Here is an 18,416-nt window from a genome sequence, read left to right on the forward strand (position 1 = left end):
TCCGAGGTCACTGAGCAGGCAACTAAAGAAGTTTGGATTAGAACCCATGACTGTAGGACCCGTGAGCCCTCCCTCTGAGACACCATCTTGAGGTTTCTCAGTTTAGAGAACCCCAGCAGTACTGCAACCCTCTGATTGAAGGCCTGTAACCTGTCCCCTCCGGCCGCGAGGGCTCGCGAAGCTCCCACCAAGCCCTGCATTCTCGGCTGTGGTCAGACGAGTGGGCGGTCCCAGGCCCCGGAAGGCCCCCCCCCCGGAGACTACGTATCCCAACAGGCTCCGCAGGGCGCCGCTGATTGGCGGAAGAGAGGCCGACGACAGCGTGGTGACGTTCAGGGACGCCGGCGCGCGGGATTTAAACTTCGGCGGTTTACGCGGCGTTAAGACTTCGCAGTGTCGGCAGAGTTGTGGTTTTCTGGCATTCCGCGTTTCTCTTCCCGGAGCTCCTGCCTACCCATGGACTCGTCGCTTCTTCAGGCTCGCCTGTTTCCCGGTCTCGCCATCAAGATACAACGCAGTAATGGTGAGGGGCGGGGTCCTGAGGCCAAGGGGACCCGTGGGCTGAGACGGCAGAGATTACCTCCCCTCCCCAAACAGCAGGCCCTGAATCACTGTTGGGGATTCCCCTCCACCCCCCAGGTCTAGGTCTCCGCACTGGCAGTCAGTCTTCTCTGCCAGGGCCAGGGGCCTCTGCATTGGCGGTGGGTCCCCTCCCCGTCCTCCAGGAATGGGCGGAGCTCCTTTGTGTCACTTGACCTCTCCGGGACGTCAGGGTTGCTGGATTCATTTCCCCTCCAAAGTTCGCCCCTGCAACTGCCCTGCTCTTGCAGGGACCTCGGCTTTCTCGCCCCTCTATTCTCCCATAAACACTGTGCACTTGCAGTATGTCAGATACTGGGATTCAGGGTAATGGAGACAGACGAGATCCCTGCTCTTCAGGAGCTTGCAATCCTGCACTCTCTTTTTTAGTTGAGCAGCTACCTCAACTCTGGCAGGTCTAATACCCATATCACTAGAATGGTCAGACATAAAGGTCAGGAGTGAGATAGGGAAACCTGAGGGCGCTAGAGCCTCAGTGCTGTGTTGAGGAACTGCTCACCTAAGCACTAGAGTGATTCTCCTGCCCAAACATACCTTCACCCCACTGTAGGCTCTCTTTTGAGTAGGGATGAGTCCTTATCCTCTGCAGCTCAGTTTTAAGAACTGTTCCTTGCCTACCTCACTGTGGGATATTCCAAGGGTGAAGTGCCAGGAGGTTTGTCTCCTGGGGTTAGAAAGAAAGTCAACTGTCCCTTCCTTCAGGCCAACTCTACATTAAGAGTCTCTGTGGGATCCTAAAAGTGAAAAAGATGGGTAACTCTGATCTTTTCATACTATAGGCTTAATTCACAGTGCCAACATAAGGACTGTGAACTTGGAGAAATCCTGCGTTTCGGTGGAATGGACAGAAGGAGGAGCCACAAAGGGCAAAGAGGTAGGTTCTACGAGTATGCCTGTACCACATTTAACACCTTCCTACCTAAAAGATGTGTGTGGAAATGGAACTTGTGTCAGCCTTGTTTTTGATGTCGACTTGTCCTCCCTAATCTTAAATATGGTCCTCTTTGAATGCATTGGGATTTTATTTAGGCAGGCCTGTTCTAAATTGAAGCAATCAACAGTTTCTATTGTGTTTCTAGAAAGTAAACTGCACAGAATTCTAAAACCTTGCTCACCCAAGCTAGCTCTGAGTGCACACTACCTATGATATTGATTTGGGGAGCAAAATTGATAATCTAGTTGGGGAGACAAAAGTATGTTTCTGAAACACCAAATAATAGGAGGCAACTACAGATGAATAATGCTAGAGCACCTCAAAGGTGGAAACTCACTGAGGATGAGCTGGGCTTGTGGGGGCCAGAAAGCTTAGCAGAAACAGTGAGATGGCCCTCATGGGGACTGGTAAAGAAGCTGGCTCCGGGCATTGAGGAAGGCCAAGGATGCTTGGCAGCAGCAAAATGGCTAAAAAAGGAAACTAGAGGGTCTTTGTCTCTGGCACTAAGTTGTTTAAGATTTTATTCTGTAGGCAGTGGGAGCCTTGGAAGGATTTTGAGAAGAGGAGGGATGTGCCTAAGATATTTATGTTTTAGAGGCATTGTGGTGTGGTGAAGAGGTCACCAGGCTAAGCATACGAAAACCTGGATTCTAGAGTCTGGCTCTGCCACTACTTAATGTGTTCTCAGGCACGTTTCTGTCCCTCTTAAAAATTCAACTTCCTCATTTCTAAAATGAGGATGATAATAATATCTACTTATTTGGGGTTGTTTTGAGGACTTATTCAACAAATCCTTTTGTACTGGTTCCAAAATGCCAGCCAGTGTGTTTGGTACTGGGGATACTGAAGTGAATAAGACAGACCTGGACCCTCTTCCGTGGAGCTTAACAGATAACACATGTAAAGGGCTTGCATAGCATAGTGCCTTATGGTAGGTATGCATATATTTAGGTGGTATATCTGAGAAATAGAAGAACTGAATTCTTTACATTATCTGTCCTTGAATCAAGAGGTTCCTAAAATTCCTTTCAACCATCTATTAGCAGTTCCGTGTGACTTATTTTTGTTTTTGTTGTTTGTTTAGAAGTACAGCTCTTATTGGGTCTCACTCCAGCTTAAATATTGCCTTTGGAATAAAGTCCAAACTTCTTAGTGAGGAATTAAAGCCTTTTCAAGATCTGATCCCAATCAACTTTTTTTCTTTATACCACACACTCCTTCCAAAGTAGTGCCAGGGACAAATGGGGCAGTTCCCCACTCTATGATCCTGCCTAGTGTCTCGCTGCCTTCACACTCTCACTCTTATTCCTTCCTCCTGAATCATCAAAGTGAGGATCAGTTAATGTCAGAACTTTGGTCTCCTGTGTTGTTTATGCTCTCTGTAGTTTAGGGATTGGAATCGGGGGAGTGGGGGAGGGTAAGGGTCTGTAACTGTCCAAGAAAAGTGGATAGAAGCCTGGCTACTGAAGTACTCGCCAGCTTTTGCATTTGGTGGTTCTGTCCTCCTCGTCTATCCCATGCTGCTTTGGTTTCTAGCCCTTTGTGCACATGGCTTCTGTCTCCCACTAGAATGTGAGCTCACTGAAAGCAAGGGCGATACATGTCTTAATTCATTTTTGAATACCTTCCCCCTACGGCCTTACTCATGCCTAATAAGTGTTTGAATAGCTAATTAATACATAAAGGTTGCATATGTAGGAGGTGAAGCTCTCACCCTGGAGTACATGCTTCAGCTCTTTCACATTTTGAAACAGAAATAATCAAGTTGGTACTATTTAGGTGTGTTTGAACCTGCTGTGAAGTATGCTGGTGAAGTTTGAGTTGTCCCCAGAGGGTTTCAGGACTCTGGTGATGTAAACCTAGAATTGTGACCTCATTGCAGGCATGAGCAGGAAGTAGGGAAGGCCTGAGCAGGACGCTGTGACTGGGGAAGAAGTTTCTGGGCCCGAAGTTTCTGGGCCCAGTAGAAAATGTAGGTAGATTTAGGATTAGGTAGCAGCTCTCAGGAACTGGTGCCTGCCCATAAGATCCTGAAGGGCCCTCCATTTGACTATCAGTGGGCAGTTAGAACTTGTTTCCTCCTTGGTGTCAGGCAGCAAGGGGTGCTCAGGGGGCTGTGCCCAGCAGGACCCCACTGTCCCGCAGAGCATTAGGGGAGCCGAGTGGCCTAGATCTACTGTGGACTTCCTGTTTGCCTGCCTGTCTGCCTTCCTCTTCACCTCATTCTCATCACTGACAGCTACCATTGGCTCGGAATCAGAAACCAATATCCATCTAGATGGTAAAACACGACTAGGGAATAAATATTTGTTTATAGCTATTAGTACTTGGTGGAACTTAAAGTTTATAAAGTCTGAATCTAGGGGTAGCCTTGATTGCAGAGATGCAGTTGGATTGAACAAGCTATGTTGTTCACAGAAGTTTTACTTGCTCCTTGCAGATTGATTTTGATGATGTGGCTGCAATAAACCCAGAACTCCTACAGCTTCTTCCCTTACACCCGAAGGACAATCTACCCCTGCAGGAGAATGTAACGGTTCAGGTAGGTGCCTGTCACCTGACTGCAGCCAGTGCCCCATTTGGCTTGTTGGCTCTTTGCTGGTTTGTTTTCTGGGGCTGCTTAGTTCTTCAGCACAGCACATGGGCCCAGGATAGGCCCTTGAGAATTGATAAGAGCCATATATTGTGGTGGTTTGTTTTGTTTTTCAGAAACAAAAGCGCAGAGCAGTCAGCTCCAAAATTCCCGCTCCAAAGGAAGGTAAATGGATTTCTACTGGCTCACTGTCATGGGGTTTGTGCCAGGAATGATGTTCTTGGAGCTCAGGAAGCTGTGAAGTAGACTCATTGCTCCAGTTTAGCAGGTGGCTTTTGTGTGGGCTGAGTCCTGCTCTGTCTTCCAAGCACCTTCCTCAGTGAGGAAGAATCTAACCTACAGGGAGGAAGAAATGGAGAGGTGTTGGTCAAAGGGTACAGAGTTTCAGTTATGCAAGATAAAGAAGTTCTGGAGATTTAATGTACAACATAGGGCCTATGATGAATAATACTGTATTGTATACTTAGAAATTTACTGTGAGGGTAGATCTTATTTTAAGTGTTCTTACCACAAAAGGAAAAAACAAAATACAAAACAAAGGGAGCAGGAAGAAACTTTTGAAGGTGATGAGTAGGTTTATGGCATTGATTGTGACGATGGTTTCATGGGTGTATACCTACCTCCAAACCCATCAAATTGTACACATTAAATATCTACAGCTTTTTATATGTCAATCATACCTCTAAAGCAGTTTAAAAAAGAGAAAAGAAGAGAAAGAATTCAACAGTTCAACCTACAGCTCTTACTTAGGCCAACCTCTCAGGGACCTGGTGCATTTGGGAAATTTGCAAGACTGGCCTGTGGAATCCAGAGCAGTAATCAGCCATTGTGGGCTTGTTTTCTCTACTTGGGGGAACAACATGCCTTGGAGTGAGGTGGTGGGCAGGCTGTGAGAAAAGCTAGGTCAGGGCCATTTAGAAGTAGAGTTGGCAGTGCTGTGGTGATCTGGGGGTGGGGTGAGATTGGACAGATAATAGCAATGCCTCGAACTCCAGCAGAGGGTTGGGCTTTCTCTGCAGAAGAAGTCAGCATAAACCTACTTTGACTACAGTCATCTGTGACGGTGGCTGTAGGCACAAACTGCCCAAATAATCCAGCTTATAACCCAGAACCAGCTGTACCTCACAGCCTGCACAGCCTGTCCCAGTCCAGGGGGTATCACTGCCTTGACATAACACAGCCACCTCGGGCCCAGAAACGACATGCCTGGAGCTTCAGGTTCCCGGGGGCCCAAGGTGAAAGGTGGTGCAGTTTTGAGCTTGAGCTGGGCATGACTGGTGTGTTGCTGGCCCTCTCTTGCTGGCTATACCACCGTAAGGGCCTGCAGGAGAGATGGGGGTGGCAGCCCTCCCACTCCACGTGCATGACCCGAAAGGATACTGCCACTGCTCCTTTTAATGGAAAAAAAAAACCTTAATGAATGTGCATGATATAATTCATGCTCTTTATGAAAAATAGGGATTATATAGAGCCATCAGATCAGCCTAAATTTAGGAAACTCAAATTCAGTACAAGTTGATATTTGCTTATATGACACCAGTGTTTTATTTCTAAATTCACTACTTTTATTTATAGGTGCATTATTTCTTTCTTATGGAGAGAAACTATATAGATGGGTAGAAATTGGCAAGAATTAAAGTATAACTCAATTGTTTCTCTCAGTTAAGCATTCTTTTAAGATTCCAGAAAATTCATGTAGCTGATCCCATGGTTTCTAAAGATGTGGCCCAGGCCTGGCTCTGTAAAGTATCTTGGAGCAGTGGAAAAAGCCCAGACTGGAATCTGGCAGTCTTGGGTTCACATCCTGGTTCTGATGCTTACTAGTTGAGTGGCATTGGGCAAGTTGCTTAATTTCTCTGTGCCTTAATGTCGTCTTCCATTGGTTGGGAATACTGATACTTACTTCATAATGTTTCGTGGTATGGGAAGATTGTAGAATGGTAGGTGCTGTTGCTAAGGTTAAGAATGCTTTTTTTCAGGGATTAGGTCTACGTCTCCAGAAATGATTTCAGATTGTCTGTAGGTCCCTCCATTTACTCAAGACAGATGCTCTTGTGGGAGCCCTCAGGAGCTCTCAGATTGCAGAACGTAACAAATTAGTTTTGGGGTCACTAGTACTTGGCCTTTCTAATTTTTCCTTTCCTTGTGTGGAAGGAATGGGAAGTTGGTGGGCTCCTTTCCTGTATAGAATCTTGGAGGGTTACCCCCAACCGCCCCTCTATTATGCCTGTTGCCTCTCCTGATCATGCTGCACTGATCGGCTGCTGCCCTTGGTCCTTCAGGTCTCCGAGGCCGCTCCACTCGCATGTCCACTGTCCCAGAGGTTCGCATCACCACTCAGGAGAATGATATGGAGGTGGAGCTGCCTGCATCTGCAAATTCCCGCAAGCAGTTTTCAGTTCCCAGTGAGTAATGAATCTGTTCTCCCTGTTTGAGGCCCTGGAGCGGCTCCTCACACATTGCCCTGAACCTGTTCTGGAATATCCTAGGATTCCTACACTCCCTCGCTTTCATATTGTTCTGCTCCTGCCCCACTGCTCCCTTATCTGGAAATCATCTCACTTTACTTTTTAAACTTTCTTTAAACATAATATATATACAGAAGAGTAAACCTATCGTTGACTACATAGTTCACAAAGTGAACACACTCATGTAACTGACACCTAGATCAAACAGAGCATTACCAGCACCCCCAAAAGTCCCCCTCAGGCCCCCTCCCAGTTCCTAAGCCCCCAAGGGTACCTACGTCCTGACTTCAGATTGCATAAATTAACTTTTTCTCTATTTTGGACTTTATATAAATGGAGATTTTAAAACTTTTTTTTTTTTTTAATTTATTTTTGGCTGTGCTGGGTCTTTGTTGCTGCGCGCAGGCTTTCTCTAGTTGCGGCGAGTGGGGGTTACTCTTCGTTGCGGTGCGCAAGCTTCTCACTGTGGTGGCTTCTCTTGTTTTGGAGCACGGGCTCTAGGAGCGCTGGCTTCAGTAGTTGTGGCTCGCGGGCTTCAGTAGTTGTGGCTCACGGGCTCTAGAGCGCAGGCTCAGTAGTTGTGGTGCACGGGCTTAGTTGCTCCGCAGCATGTGAGATCTTCCTGACCAGGGATCGAACCCGTGTCGCCTGCATTGGCAGGTGGATTCTTAACCGCTGCGCCAGCAGGGTAGAGGGTAGTCCCAAACATTTTTAATTGTCAACTTTTACTAGTTATTAGTAAATAAAGTAGGTGATTTTTGTAATCATTACACTTAATGTGTATCAAATTCAGCTCTAATAAAGGTCAGGTTCCCATTATTCCTGGCTTTCAGTCCTTGCTCCTGTTAACCACCTGGGTTCTGAAGTCAGAAATTTCTCCTAAATGAGTAGAAAGGCCTGGTCTGGCCTGGCCTGAGAACCCATGCTTGGTCAAGCCTAAAGAGTTAAGGCCTTTAAAGGCTTTTCCCTTCATGGTGAAGCCCACACTGAGCTACTCACACACTCTTTAAGATTTCTTGACCCCAGGAGCCAGCCCCTGTGGAGGGACTTGTTGGGTTCAAGGTGTGGGCTGAGATGCAGGAAAAAGCCTGAGCTTTGCTCACACGGTACGAGCCTGAGCCCTTGCTGAGCTGGCAGTCGGTAGCCTTCCTCCTGGCCTATGACCCGCTAGGGCTCAGATGAGCATGGCTGTCGTATGCCTGCCTGCTTCTCCAATGACTCTTGTTCCCCCACAGCCGGCCCCCCTAGGCCCTCCTGCCCTGCAGTGGCTGAGATACCATTGACGATGGTCGGCGAGGAGGTGGAAGAGCAAGTCCATTCCGTCCAAGGCAGCTCTTCTGCAAACCCTGTGAACTCAGGTAGACACGCTGAGCTGTCTGCTGCCCTGATCCTAGTGCAGGATAGGTAGTTACAGCCTGTCCCACACCTGGCTTGCCTTGGTACCTGAGTTCAAACCATGTTTGTCACATGGGGTCGTGTTTCCCTGTGGCCACGGAATCAATCTTTCACAAGAGGTGACCCTGTCACTGCCAGGTGGCAGGAGCCCTCTGATGTAGTTGAGGTGCTATCACAGCTAAAGTCTTGGCCAACACCTGAAGAAGAGCCCAGAGTGCCCACCAAGACCAAGCAGGGATGATCTCACCTCTTCTGGTTGTTGAGAAGATGCCACAGAGGCATAGAGAGAGCTTGGGTTAGACCTGGAGTGCCCACATTAGCAAGTCTCTTGTGGGCTTGGCCATCCTAAGAGTCATAGCTGTTGCTTCCTCTCCATGCATATGGTGACATAAGAGCAAGGGTCTAGAGAAGGCCTAGTCCTGGGAAAGGCCCAGGACTCAACACAACAGCCAGAGAAGAACAGGCTGGCTTAGACAGGTAAAAGAAAGGGCTTCCCTTTTTTTTCTCCCCCTAGTTCGGAGGAAATCTTGTATTGTGAAGGAAATGGAAAAAATGAAGAACAAGCGAGAAGAGAAAAGAGCCCAGAACTCTGAAATGAGAATAAAACGAGCTCAGGTACCTTTCTTGGGAAGCAAGGGCAAAGGTTTTTGGACAGGCATCCTTAACTGAAACCTTGTCTGCAACAGAGATAACAGTTCGGCCCCAGCATTTCTGAGGCTTCAGTTCTGATATCCAAGAAGCTTAACTAGTTTCTCATCAGGATTCAGAGAACAAATAATTCAGATATTTTTCTGAAGGCCCTCAGATGAGGAATGTTTGCTGCTGATTGTCCAGTGGGTACGCCCATCACACAGTTCAGTGTCCAGTGGGCTGCTGGGCACAGTTGCCTGCCTCCCCCGACTTCCTAGTTGTGTGTATGCAGGGGTGCCACAGTGGAGGTCCAGTTTGGATTATTTCCCTTTAGTTGGGTTAATGGCACAGGGGAATCCCAGCCTGCTGGTCTCCTAAGATGTGGGACAGTGGCTCTTGCCCCAGTTCCTAGAGTGGTTGGTGCATGCCTAGGCCCCTTGCCAATCTCTGTTCCCAAGACGTTGTTCCTGGGTTCTCTGCCCAGAGCCAGAGTGGGGGGCAGTGAGATCGTGTGGGGGCTTGTCAGCCCTGCAGGGCTGTGTGCATATGAAGAGCTGTTGTTGCTGCTGCCTAGCACTGAGGCCTGAGAGCACTTAACATCTTGGCAGTTAGTCCTTCTTCACTCCTATCCCAAACAGGAGTATGACAACAGCTTTCCAAACTGGGAATTTTCCCGGATGATTAAAGAATTTCGGGCTACTTTGGAATGTCATCCACTTACTGTGACTGATCCTGTAAGTAATCCCAAAGGGCTTCTACCTCTCCTTCCTGAGTAGGTGTACAATTTTTTTTTTTAAACATAGTTGATTTCAACATTGTGTTGGTTTCAGGTGTACAGCACAGTGATTCAGTCTCTCTCTCTACATATATATGTAAATATATACACACACACACACACACACACACACATATGATTCCTTTTCAGATTCTTCTCCCGAGTAGGCCTACAAGTGAGAGACAGAAACATTCTCTTAAGGCAATGAGAGCGTGCAGGAATCTTCACTCACCCTCAAGGGGTTTTTTAATACCCTTTGGTGGGCTGGAGCTAGCGAGGCCTAGATGGGAGAGTCTGATCTTTATCAACTCCCACACCCCCATCCTCCCTGCTTCAATAGGTTGGCTAGATTCTTACTACTAATCATGAAAGTGTGCTGAACCCTCCTATGGGCAGCAGAGTGAGGAAACTGGGAAGAAAATTCAGAGCTACCTTCTTGCGCTCCAGAGTAACTGTGGGCATAGTGGGTTCCAGTGTTAGATCTTGGCCCTTGCCTGAGCCAGACTTGGGATTAGAACTGGACGGGTTCTGGACAAGCTTTCTTTCAACATTGCTCTGACCTTTTGCTCATGGTTGTCTTTTCTCATCCTCTTGAAGATTGAAGAGCACAGGATATGTGTCTGTGTTAGGAAACGCCCACTGAATAAACAAGGTAAGCCCTATTCAGTCAGAATGAGGCTTTGGACTGACTGTGGGTTCCCCCGTGTCCAGGGAGCATCCCCTGAAATACTGTCCTTCTGCAGAATTGGCCAAGAAAGAAATTGATGTGATTTCCGTTCCTAGCAAGTGTGTCCTCTTGGTACATGAGCCAAAGTTAAAAGTGGATTTAACAAAGTATCTGGAGAACCAAGCATTCTGCTTTGACTTTGCATTTGACGAAACAGCTTCAAATGAAGTCGTCTACAGGTTAGTCCCTTGCCTCTTTGTTTCTCCTCCTTCCCCCTGACACTTTACTCTTTCCAGTGAGGGACATTGTGGTAACACTCACGCTCACAGACATGCTGACCCTGAAGCCCTTCCTGGCTTCCTCTTGTGTTTTCTTTGGATGGGCCATGAGATAGAGCTGGCTCTGGCTCCCAGCACCTGGAAGGCCCTGTTGAGGCTGTCCCATCCCGTTTTTCAGCTTTAGTGGCCCGCGCTTGAGTGGACAGAAGTGAGGTATTACCCATTGCACTCTTTGAGACTGGGTTGGGCAAGCCCTAGGGGTTCTTCTGTGTCCTGCGCAGCCACCCATTTCCCACTGGGCTTAGCAGACTCAGCAAACTCTGGAACTGCTCTGTCCAATACAGCACCCACTAGCCTCGTGTGACTGTTTAAATAAAGTTAAAAATTCAGTTCTTCAGGGACTTCCCTGGCACTCCAGTGGTTAAGAATCTGTGCTTCCACTGCAGGGGGCTTGGGTTTGATCCCTGGTTGGGGAACTAAGATCCCGCATGCCATGCGGTGTGGCCAAAAAAAAAAAAAAATTCAGTTCTTCAGTTACACTAGCCACATTTCAAGTGCTCAATAGCCATGTGTGGCAGTGGCTACTATTGGACAGTACTGCTCTAGACCAGAGGTTGATAAACTATAGTCCATGGACCAAATTTGGCTTGCAATCCCTTTTTATATGGTTCTCAAATTAAGAATGGATTTTGTGTTTTTAAAGAATCATTAAATATATATGTATATTTATGTATGTATGTATGTATATATATGAAAGAGACCTATTTTAGGCCCACAAAGCCTAAAATAATTTAGGCTCCTACTTTAGATGGTTTCTTTGATCTTTGTAGTGTATCTTATGCTGGAAGTCGGCTGCTAAGCTCAAGCTTTCACCATGTGTCTCCAGGGTAGAGGAGGTGCTGATGGCTCAGTTAGAGTGTGGACCATCAGCCTGCTCCTGGCAGGTCGGTCCAGCTCTCCCAAGGTGGCTAGGAGAATTTCAAATTTATAAGTGGGGCTGGGGTCAGGTGGGACCACTTTGTGTGAGAGGTGTGCTCATGCTTGGAAGGAGGCCCCCAGGAGTCTGCTTTGTGCTCCATGTTCCAGGGAGCACATTTGAGGAGAGATGTACCCTCTTCCCCATCCTTTCTCCTAGGTTCACAGCAAGGCCACTGGTACAGACAATCTTTGAAGGGGGAAAAGCAACCTGTTTTGCATACGGCCAGACGGGAAGTGGTAAGACTCATGTGAGTATTCAGGCCTGGCAGAGAGCAAGCCTACCCATAGCGCAACTCTGGGTCTCTGAAAAGGAGGACAATGAGTTTGTTGCAGAAAATCCCCTCAGTGCAGATGCCCCATCTCCAGATGCCTTTGCTGTGCCAGGTTCAAGGAGGGGCCTTAGTAGGTCCAGCCTCCCCTCCCAGCTTTGGTGTGGCCCACTGTGGTGGTGGAGCCAGTAGTGCCCTGGCCTAGGCCAAGGGCCCTTTACCACGATCTTCTGCCCCTTCCCTTTGCAGACGATGGGTGGAGACCTCTGTGGGAAAGCCCAGAACGCATCGAAAGGGATCTATGCGATGGCCTGTAAGTAGTGTGTTCTGCCACAGTGGGGTTGGGCACAGAAGGGCAGGTTGCTTACTTAATCCAGCCTCTCCCCCCACAGCCCGGGACGTCTTCCTCCTGAAGAATCAGCCCCGATACCGGAACCTGGGCCTGGAAGTCTATGTGACATTCTTCGAGATCTATAATGGGAAGGTAGCTGGCAGGGAGCCCTTTGTTTATGCTGTTGGGGCCCCTGAAGTTTCAGAAACCTTGAGGCTGGCTAGAAATTGTAGAAGCCAAACAACCTGTGGGTTGTCAAGCCTCTGGGCCACTTCGCCCAAACGTGTGGGAGCTTTCATCCAATGGTGGGATGGTACCCACACTCAACAAGTATGGCAGGAATATGCCTCAGGGCCCCCTCTCAGATGGGAGGTTTGCCTGTGTGTGCCGTGTCCTCCCTCCACACACCTCCCTCATAACTCTCTTCTTCCCCATTCTCACACTCGTGTTCTCTCTATATGTCTATGTATCTTTCTACCTCTCTATGCTTTTGCAGAGTCATCTTCCCCAAGTGGGGTCTAGATAATAATAATAGCTAGGGTTGCTTATTAAGATGTTACTAGGTGCTAAGCACTATTCTAAGCGCTTTACTTGTCTCAGCTCATCACCACAACCCTACTAGGAAGTATTACTGTCACTGTCACTATTGTACAGATGAGAAACGAGGCTAGGTGGTTAAGTACTTGTCCAGGTTCACATAGCTAGTAAAGTAGCAGGGTCGCATCAAACTGAGGCAGCCTGGTTCAGCTCCCAAGTGGACTGCCCGCTGCTAGTCTGGCATAACCCAGCTCAGCCTCTCCTGCCTTTCCTGCTGGCAGCCCTTGTCTAAGCTGGGACTGGCCCTGAAGGAGGGAGGAGTCAGTGGGGTGCCCGGCGCCTGATGGCCTTGGCCTTGTTCCCCTGCCTGACACAGCTGTTTGACCTGCTCAACAAGAAGGCCAAACTGCGCGTGCTAGAGGATGGCAAGCAGCAGGTGCAGGTGGTGGGGCTGCAGGAGCACGTGGTGAGCTGTGCTGATGACGTCATCAAGATGATCGACATAGGCAGTGCCTGCAGGTCAGAGTTCCGTCCAGGGGAAGGGGCCACCTTCTAATGCCAGGTCAGGTGCCAGACTAGCGCTGAGTCCTTTGCTGTTTCCACAGAGCGCCGCTTCCCCTGGCTTGGTGCGGGCTCTGAAGGCCTCTGCCTTAAGTGGTCTCAGTGGGGCCAATGACCCAGGGCGAGACTTATCAGGGGCGAGTCAGAGTATCTTGAATCTGACCAAGGCAGGCTTTATTCCCCGGCTTTTACCCAAAGGCATGCTTCCTGACTTCTCTGGGTTTCTCCTTGCTGTTCCCTCCCTCTGTGGTGGGAGACAGGAGCTCTGGATGTGCTCTAGGCTGGAAGTGATGGGGCCACAGCTCCCTTCCTGTGTAGAGGTAGGGAAGTGCACTACCAGGGCCCTAGGCGTGGTGCAGTGGATGCTGGGCAGCTTATGGAGGCCCAGGGAGAGGGCTGCCCACCCCAGGGCCCTTGAGTTGCAGCAAGTGGTTCATGACAGCCCCTCCTTCCCTGTGTGCCCTGCAGCAGAGGCAACTCATGTTTCCCCATGTCCTATGGGCCCTGGGGTCTGGCCAAGGCCCTCACAGAGAATCTAATACTTTGACTGTAAGGGTAAGCCACTAGGTCCAGAGCTGGAGGGAGGGCAGGACAGAAGTGGGACTGGATGACACAAGACATCTTAGAGTCCTGACCTGTGTCCCTCTGCTACCGGAGAACTGACTGCTTTAGGAGTGCCATGGTGGCTGGTGACCCTGGGAGCTCATAGTCCTTCTTTGTCCTCCTTTGCCACAGGACCTCTGGGCAGACATTTGCCAACTCCAGCTCTTCCCGCTCCCACGCCTGCTTCCAGATTCTTCTTCGAGCCAAAGGGAGAGTGCATGGCAAGTTCTCTTTGGTGGATCTGGCAGGGAATGAGCGAGGCGCAGACACTTCCAGTGCTGACCGGCAGACCCGCATGGAGGGCGCAGAAATCAACAAGAGTCTCCTGGCTCTGAAGGTAGTGGGGCCCAGCTGGAGGGGAGGGGGTTGGCCTGGAGGGCTGCTGGGGGAGGGAGGGAGAGAGTGGGCATCTCAAGAGGAGGGAGGGGACCTCAGCTTCCCCTGCTGTGCCCCAGGAGTGCATCAGGGCCCTGGGACAGAACAAAGCTCACACCCCATTCCGCGAGAGCAAGCTGACACAGGTGCTAAGGGACTCCTTTATCGGGGAGAACTCAAGGACCTGCATGGTGAGTAGTGTCCCTTTGGAGGTGGTGCAGTCCTGTCCCTGGGCAAGAGGCTTGGTGCTCTTGGCCACCAGGGTTTCTAGGCTCTAACTTGACTGGGCTTCACCCCCTGCTTTTGGACACCAGGCTCCTCTTTGCCTACCCAAGAGGGGAGGAAAGGGTCTTCTCCCTTTATTGTATGTCCGTGCAGCTCTTGTTTTGGGGAAGGTCATTCCTCCCTTACCTGATGAAAAGGGGGCTGCAGAGTTCAGAAGGAGGACCTTTGGGGAAGCAGGAGAGGCAGTCCTCGTCTCTTCTGTGGCTTCCCTCAGGGGTCATTGGCTCCCAGCCTAGGAAATAGAAGGCCACAACTGTGAGTGACTTTTTTTTTTTTCTGTGGCCACATTGAGTCTTTGTTGCTGTGCACAGGCTTTCTCTAGTTGCAGCGAGTGGGGGCTACTCTTCATTGTGGTGCGCGGGCTTCTCATTGCAGTGGCTTCTCTTGTTGTGGAGCACGGGCTCTAGGCGTGCGGGCTTCAGTAGTTGTGGCTCGTGGGCTCTAGAGCGCAGGCTTAGTAGTTGTGGTGCATGGGCTTAGTTGCTCCGCGGCATGTGGGATCTTCCCAGACCAGGGCTCGAACCCGTGTCCCCTGCATTGGCAGGCGGATTCTTAACCACTGCACCACCAGGGCAGTCCCCAGGGACCAATTTTTAAGGCACCTTAGTTTGCAGGGCCCATGGGGCAAGTTGCCTGGCACAAAGTGGGTGCTTAATGGGTTCTGCCCCCAATTCCACGTGGGTATTAGCAGCCTAAAGAGACTCCTGCTGGCAGCCTCTCCAAGAGCACCCTTACCCTGTGATCCTTGACCTTTAACTGCCCGTTCCCTCTTTTGCAGATCGCCATGATCTCACCAGGCATAAGCTCCTGTGAATATACTTTAAATACACTAAGATATGCAGACAGGTACTAGTACCTACACCACGTGGGATGGGGAGGCGGTGCAGGGTGGGGGAGGGAATGACAGCAATGAGAGCGGGGAGGAAGCTCTGGCGACTCAGTGCCCATTGTCTCCTCTTCTGTGACTCGCTGAATCTGAGGCCTGGGAGTTCATGTGTGAGGCTACAAGGTTTTTTCCGATCCCCTCAGGCTTTGGTGGGGAGCAGTGTGAGTGAGGGACTTCTCCTGGGCCAAAGCAAAGCTGCTAGTCCATCTCCTCGAAGGCTCGCAATCTGAGTGGTGCTGCACACTCGTGAGTGCCAAGGAGGCTGCTGTGGGATCTGAGACCTTCTTGTTTTCTCAGGGTCAAGGAGCTGAGCCCCCACAGTGGGCCCAGTGGGGAGCAGCCAACTCAGATGGAAACAGAAGAGATGGAAGCCAGCTCTAACGGGGCCCTGAGCGCAGGCAATGTAAGGGGCAGGGTGGGTCAGGCAAGACAGAAACGTGGCCTCCTGAGATGGGGACTGGGCCACACCGTTGTGTCTCTCCTTTTGCCCCCTTAGTTCTCCAAGGAAGAGGAGGAACTGTCTTCCCAGATGTCCAGCTTCAATGAAGCCATGACTCAGATCAGGGAGCTGGAGGAGAGGGCCATGGAAGAGCTCAAAGAGATTATACAGGTGGAGGACTGGCCCTGGTCTGGGAGAGACTGGATAACCATCCTAGCACAGGCTTAGTGCCATTCCTTGACCGTGACCTGGGCTTTGCCCTCCCCCGGTCTTCTGGCTGGGGTGGCAAGAGGCAGCCGTCTATACCAGCATTTCTTAATTCTCCACTTATTTTTTCAGCTGCTCTTCTAGGGCAGCTAATTACCGCACCTCCTTCCCCAGCCTGGCACACATAGGCTTTCCTCCATAGTTCTGGCTGGAGCTAGTCTCTCTACCCCATGCTCCTGACTGAGGGTTTGGAGGGTAACCTTGTCTTGTTTGTTCAGTGAATGTTTGGTGAGTACTTTCTATATGCCAGCTCCTGTGCTGAGACCAAGGGCCAAAAACCTGAAGTATGGATAACAGGCCCGAAAGTAAGACTTGATCAATCCTGACTCTTCTATTTATAAGCTGATTTCCTTGTGGAAGTCATTGAGCTTCACTGGGGCCCCAGATTCTTCATCCCCAAAATGGGCAAGACAAGATGGTTACATCTGAGGATTAAGTGATATGTTTTTACAGCACTCAGCCGTCCCCAGCATGTAGTCAGCGTTTAGTAAGTGGTAGATGCTACCACTGCTGTGATCCCTGCTGTGGAAGAGCAAGTGGGGGAGAGTCCCTAAGAATGGGGCTCTCAGAGTGCAGAGCAGAGGGGAGAGCTCAGGGCACTTAGAACTGAGGAGGGAACATGTAGGATAAGTGCCTACACGTGTCCTCCCTCCCTGGCATGCTCAGGGTACAAATGTTTGAAAGGACGTGGTACTTTCAGGAAGAGTGAGAGGTTCACTCTGGCCAGAGCAAAAGGTGTGAGCAGATGAGAGAAGGAGATCAAGGCTGCGGACAGGTCAGCCGGGACCTGATGCTAAAGGGCCTTAATGGTTCACACCAAAGGCCTGGACTTCGTTATGAGGGCAGTGGATGCCTTTGAAGGGAGTAAAGCAGAGTGGTGACATGGTCACATCAGAGCTTTAGGTACCTTACTATGGCCACAGTATAGAGGCTGGTTTCGGGATGTGGGGTGAGCATGAGTAGAGGCACTTAGGAGTTAAGAGCAGTTAGAAGATTGTTAGAGTTCAAGAGAGATGTTGGTGTCTAGACCAACTATGACCATGGCCATGGGATTGGAATTAGAGCATGAGATTTAAGAACCATTTCGGGGGTGGAATTAGTAGGATTGGGGGACAAGCAGGGTGAAAGAAGTTCTTGCTGAGATTTCTGGCTTGAGCATCAAGACATGATAACATTCATTTGACATAAGGGACAGGCACAAGTTTGGGGTGGGGAAGAGGATGAATTCAAGCTGAGAATTTCTGGGAGAGGATCAGGAGGCAGGGTATGGGCCATGGCTGGAGGAGTGGGCATCTGCATTGCAGATGGTAGAGCCCTAGGAATGATTTGCTAGATTGGTTTGGTCATTATTGACCTGACAAGGTTCACGCTGTGTTGTTGCAGGAAGGGCGAGGCTGGCTAGAGCTCTGCGAGATGGCTGAGCAGCCAGACTATGACCTGGAGACCTTTGTGAATAAAGCAGAATGTGCCCTGGCCCAGCAAGCCAAGCACTTCTCAGCCCTGCAAGGTGGGTGCGGCCAGAGGATGGGGCCTCTGCGGGTGATGGCAGCTCTGCCAGAGGGAATGGGGCCTCTGAGAGACCCACTAACCCTGGGTGCACCAACCTTTCCTTCCAGATGTCCTCAAGGCCTTGCGCCTAGCCATGCATCTAGAAGAGCAGGCCAGCAAACAAATAAGCATCAAGAAACGGCCCCATTGACGACTGCAAATAAAGATCTGTTTGGTGTCACACCCAGCCTTTTCCCCTCCCCTTCCCTCCTCAACGAACTCTGGGCACCTGGTGGGTCTAGTCAAGGTCTGAGCTGGGAGAGCTTTGGTAAATGCCAAGTATGGGGGCATCTGGGCCCTGGGCAGCTGGGGAGGGGTCAGAGTGCATGGGACACGACTTTCCTTTTCCTCAGTTGTAGCCATGAAGGGAACAAGGATGGAAAGAGGGAGCTTTTAGTTATCTTATGTGCTGCCCTTCTCTCCAAGAGGAGAAAGCTCTCTGGTGTAGAGTTTTCCCTTGGGCAGCACTCTGCCCGTGTGGACTGGCTGCTGGTGGAGAGCTCCCTGGGGTTGTCCTGGCTCTTGGGAGAGGGAAGGAACCTTTAGTTCAGCTCTGCTGGCCCTGGCCTGCCTTCCATACCCTTGGTCGGGGCACTAATATGTTTTGTACTTTAAAAAAAGTTTCAGGGACCTCTTCCTTCCCTGCTGTTTTTTGAGGCCCAAGAGGATCCCTGCTGTTTTCTGTTTTATGTATTTATACATTGTGTCTGACAATAAAGAGAAAAAAATCAGCCTGTTGAGTGGTATCTGGGAAGTGCCTGGGATGTGTCTGAGCCTTCTGGGACTTAAGACCCTACTGCAACTCTGGGTAGTGCTGATTCTGTACCCTACCCAGGAGGCCAAATCTACACCTGCAGTTTAAGTGACATGGTGAAGACTCCAACCTCTGCCTTGTTCAATGCTGACTAGGTCCTAGGCCCTCTCCTGGGCACAGGAGCCCTAAGCAGAAAGGAGATGGTGCTCTGTCATTTACAGTCTGCTCAAGGCATGTTAAAAG

At 49.9% G+C, this 18,416-nt stretch overlaps 1 protein-coding gene across 1 annotated transcript; it reads left to right on the forward strand.

Moving 5' to 3' along the window:
• Positions 1-303: 303 nt before the first annotated feature.
• On the forward strand, positions 304-18,150 carry KIF2C (kinesin family member 2C). The gene is made up of 21 exons (XM_007164571.2): positions 304-523; positions 1,380-1,474; positions 3,975-4,076; positions 4,244-4,292; positions 6,410-6,532; positions 7,831-7,953; positions 8,505-8,605; positions 9,259-9,354; positions 9,993-10,047; positions 10,139-10,301; positions 11,476-11,566; positions 11,837-11,900; positions 11,980-12,071; positions 12,832-12,974; positions 13,752-13,956; positions 14,075-14,185; positions 15,058-15,125; positions 15,463-15,568; positions 15,662-15,775; positions 17,255-17,378; positions 17,488-18,150. Exons 1-21 carry the CDS (start codon positions 457-459, stop codon positions 17,568-17,570), a joined length of 2,175 nt encoding a protein of 724 aa, XP_007164633.2. The 5' UTR covers positions 304-456; the 3' UTR covers positions 17,571-18,150.
• Positions 18,151-18,416: the final 266 nt, after the last annotated feature.

The sequence above is a fragment of the Balaenoptera acutorostrata genome, chromosome 1 (assembly GCF_949987535.1).
Source record: "Balaenoptera acutorostrata chromosome 1, mBalAcu1.1, whole genome shotgun sequence".
NCBI classification, from domain to species: Eukaryota; Metazoa; Chordata; class Mammalia; order Artiodactyla; family Balaenopteridae; genus Balaenoptera; species Balaenoptera acutorostrata.

What these genes read in the sequence shown, in the direction of transcription:
- KIF2C (XM_007164571.2), top strand. Translation starts at nt 457, where the DNA reads ATGGACTCGTCGCTTCTTCAGGCTCGCCTGTTTCCCGGTCTCGCCATC. An exon ending in AGGAGAATGTAACGGTTCAG is followed by an intron (nt 4,077 to 4,243) that starts GTAGGTGCCTGT and finishes TTTGTTTTTCAG; the next exon opens with AAACAAAAGCGCAGAGCAGT. An exon ending in GCACTTCTCAGCCCTGCAAG is followed by an intron (nt 17,379 to 17,487) that starts GTGGGTGCGGCC and finishes CTTTCCTTCCAG; the next exon opens with ATGTCCTCAAGGCCTTGCGC.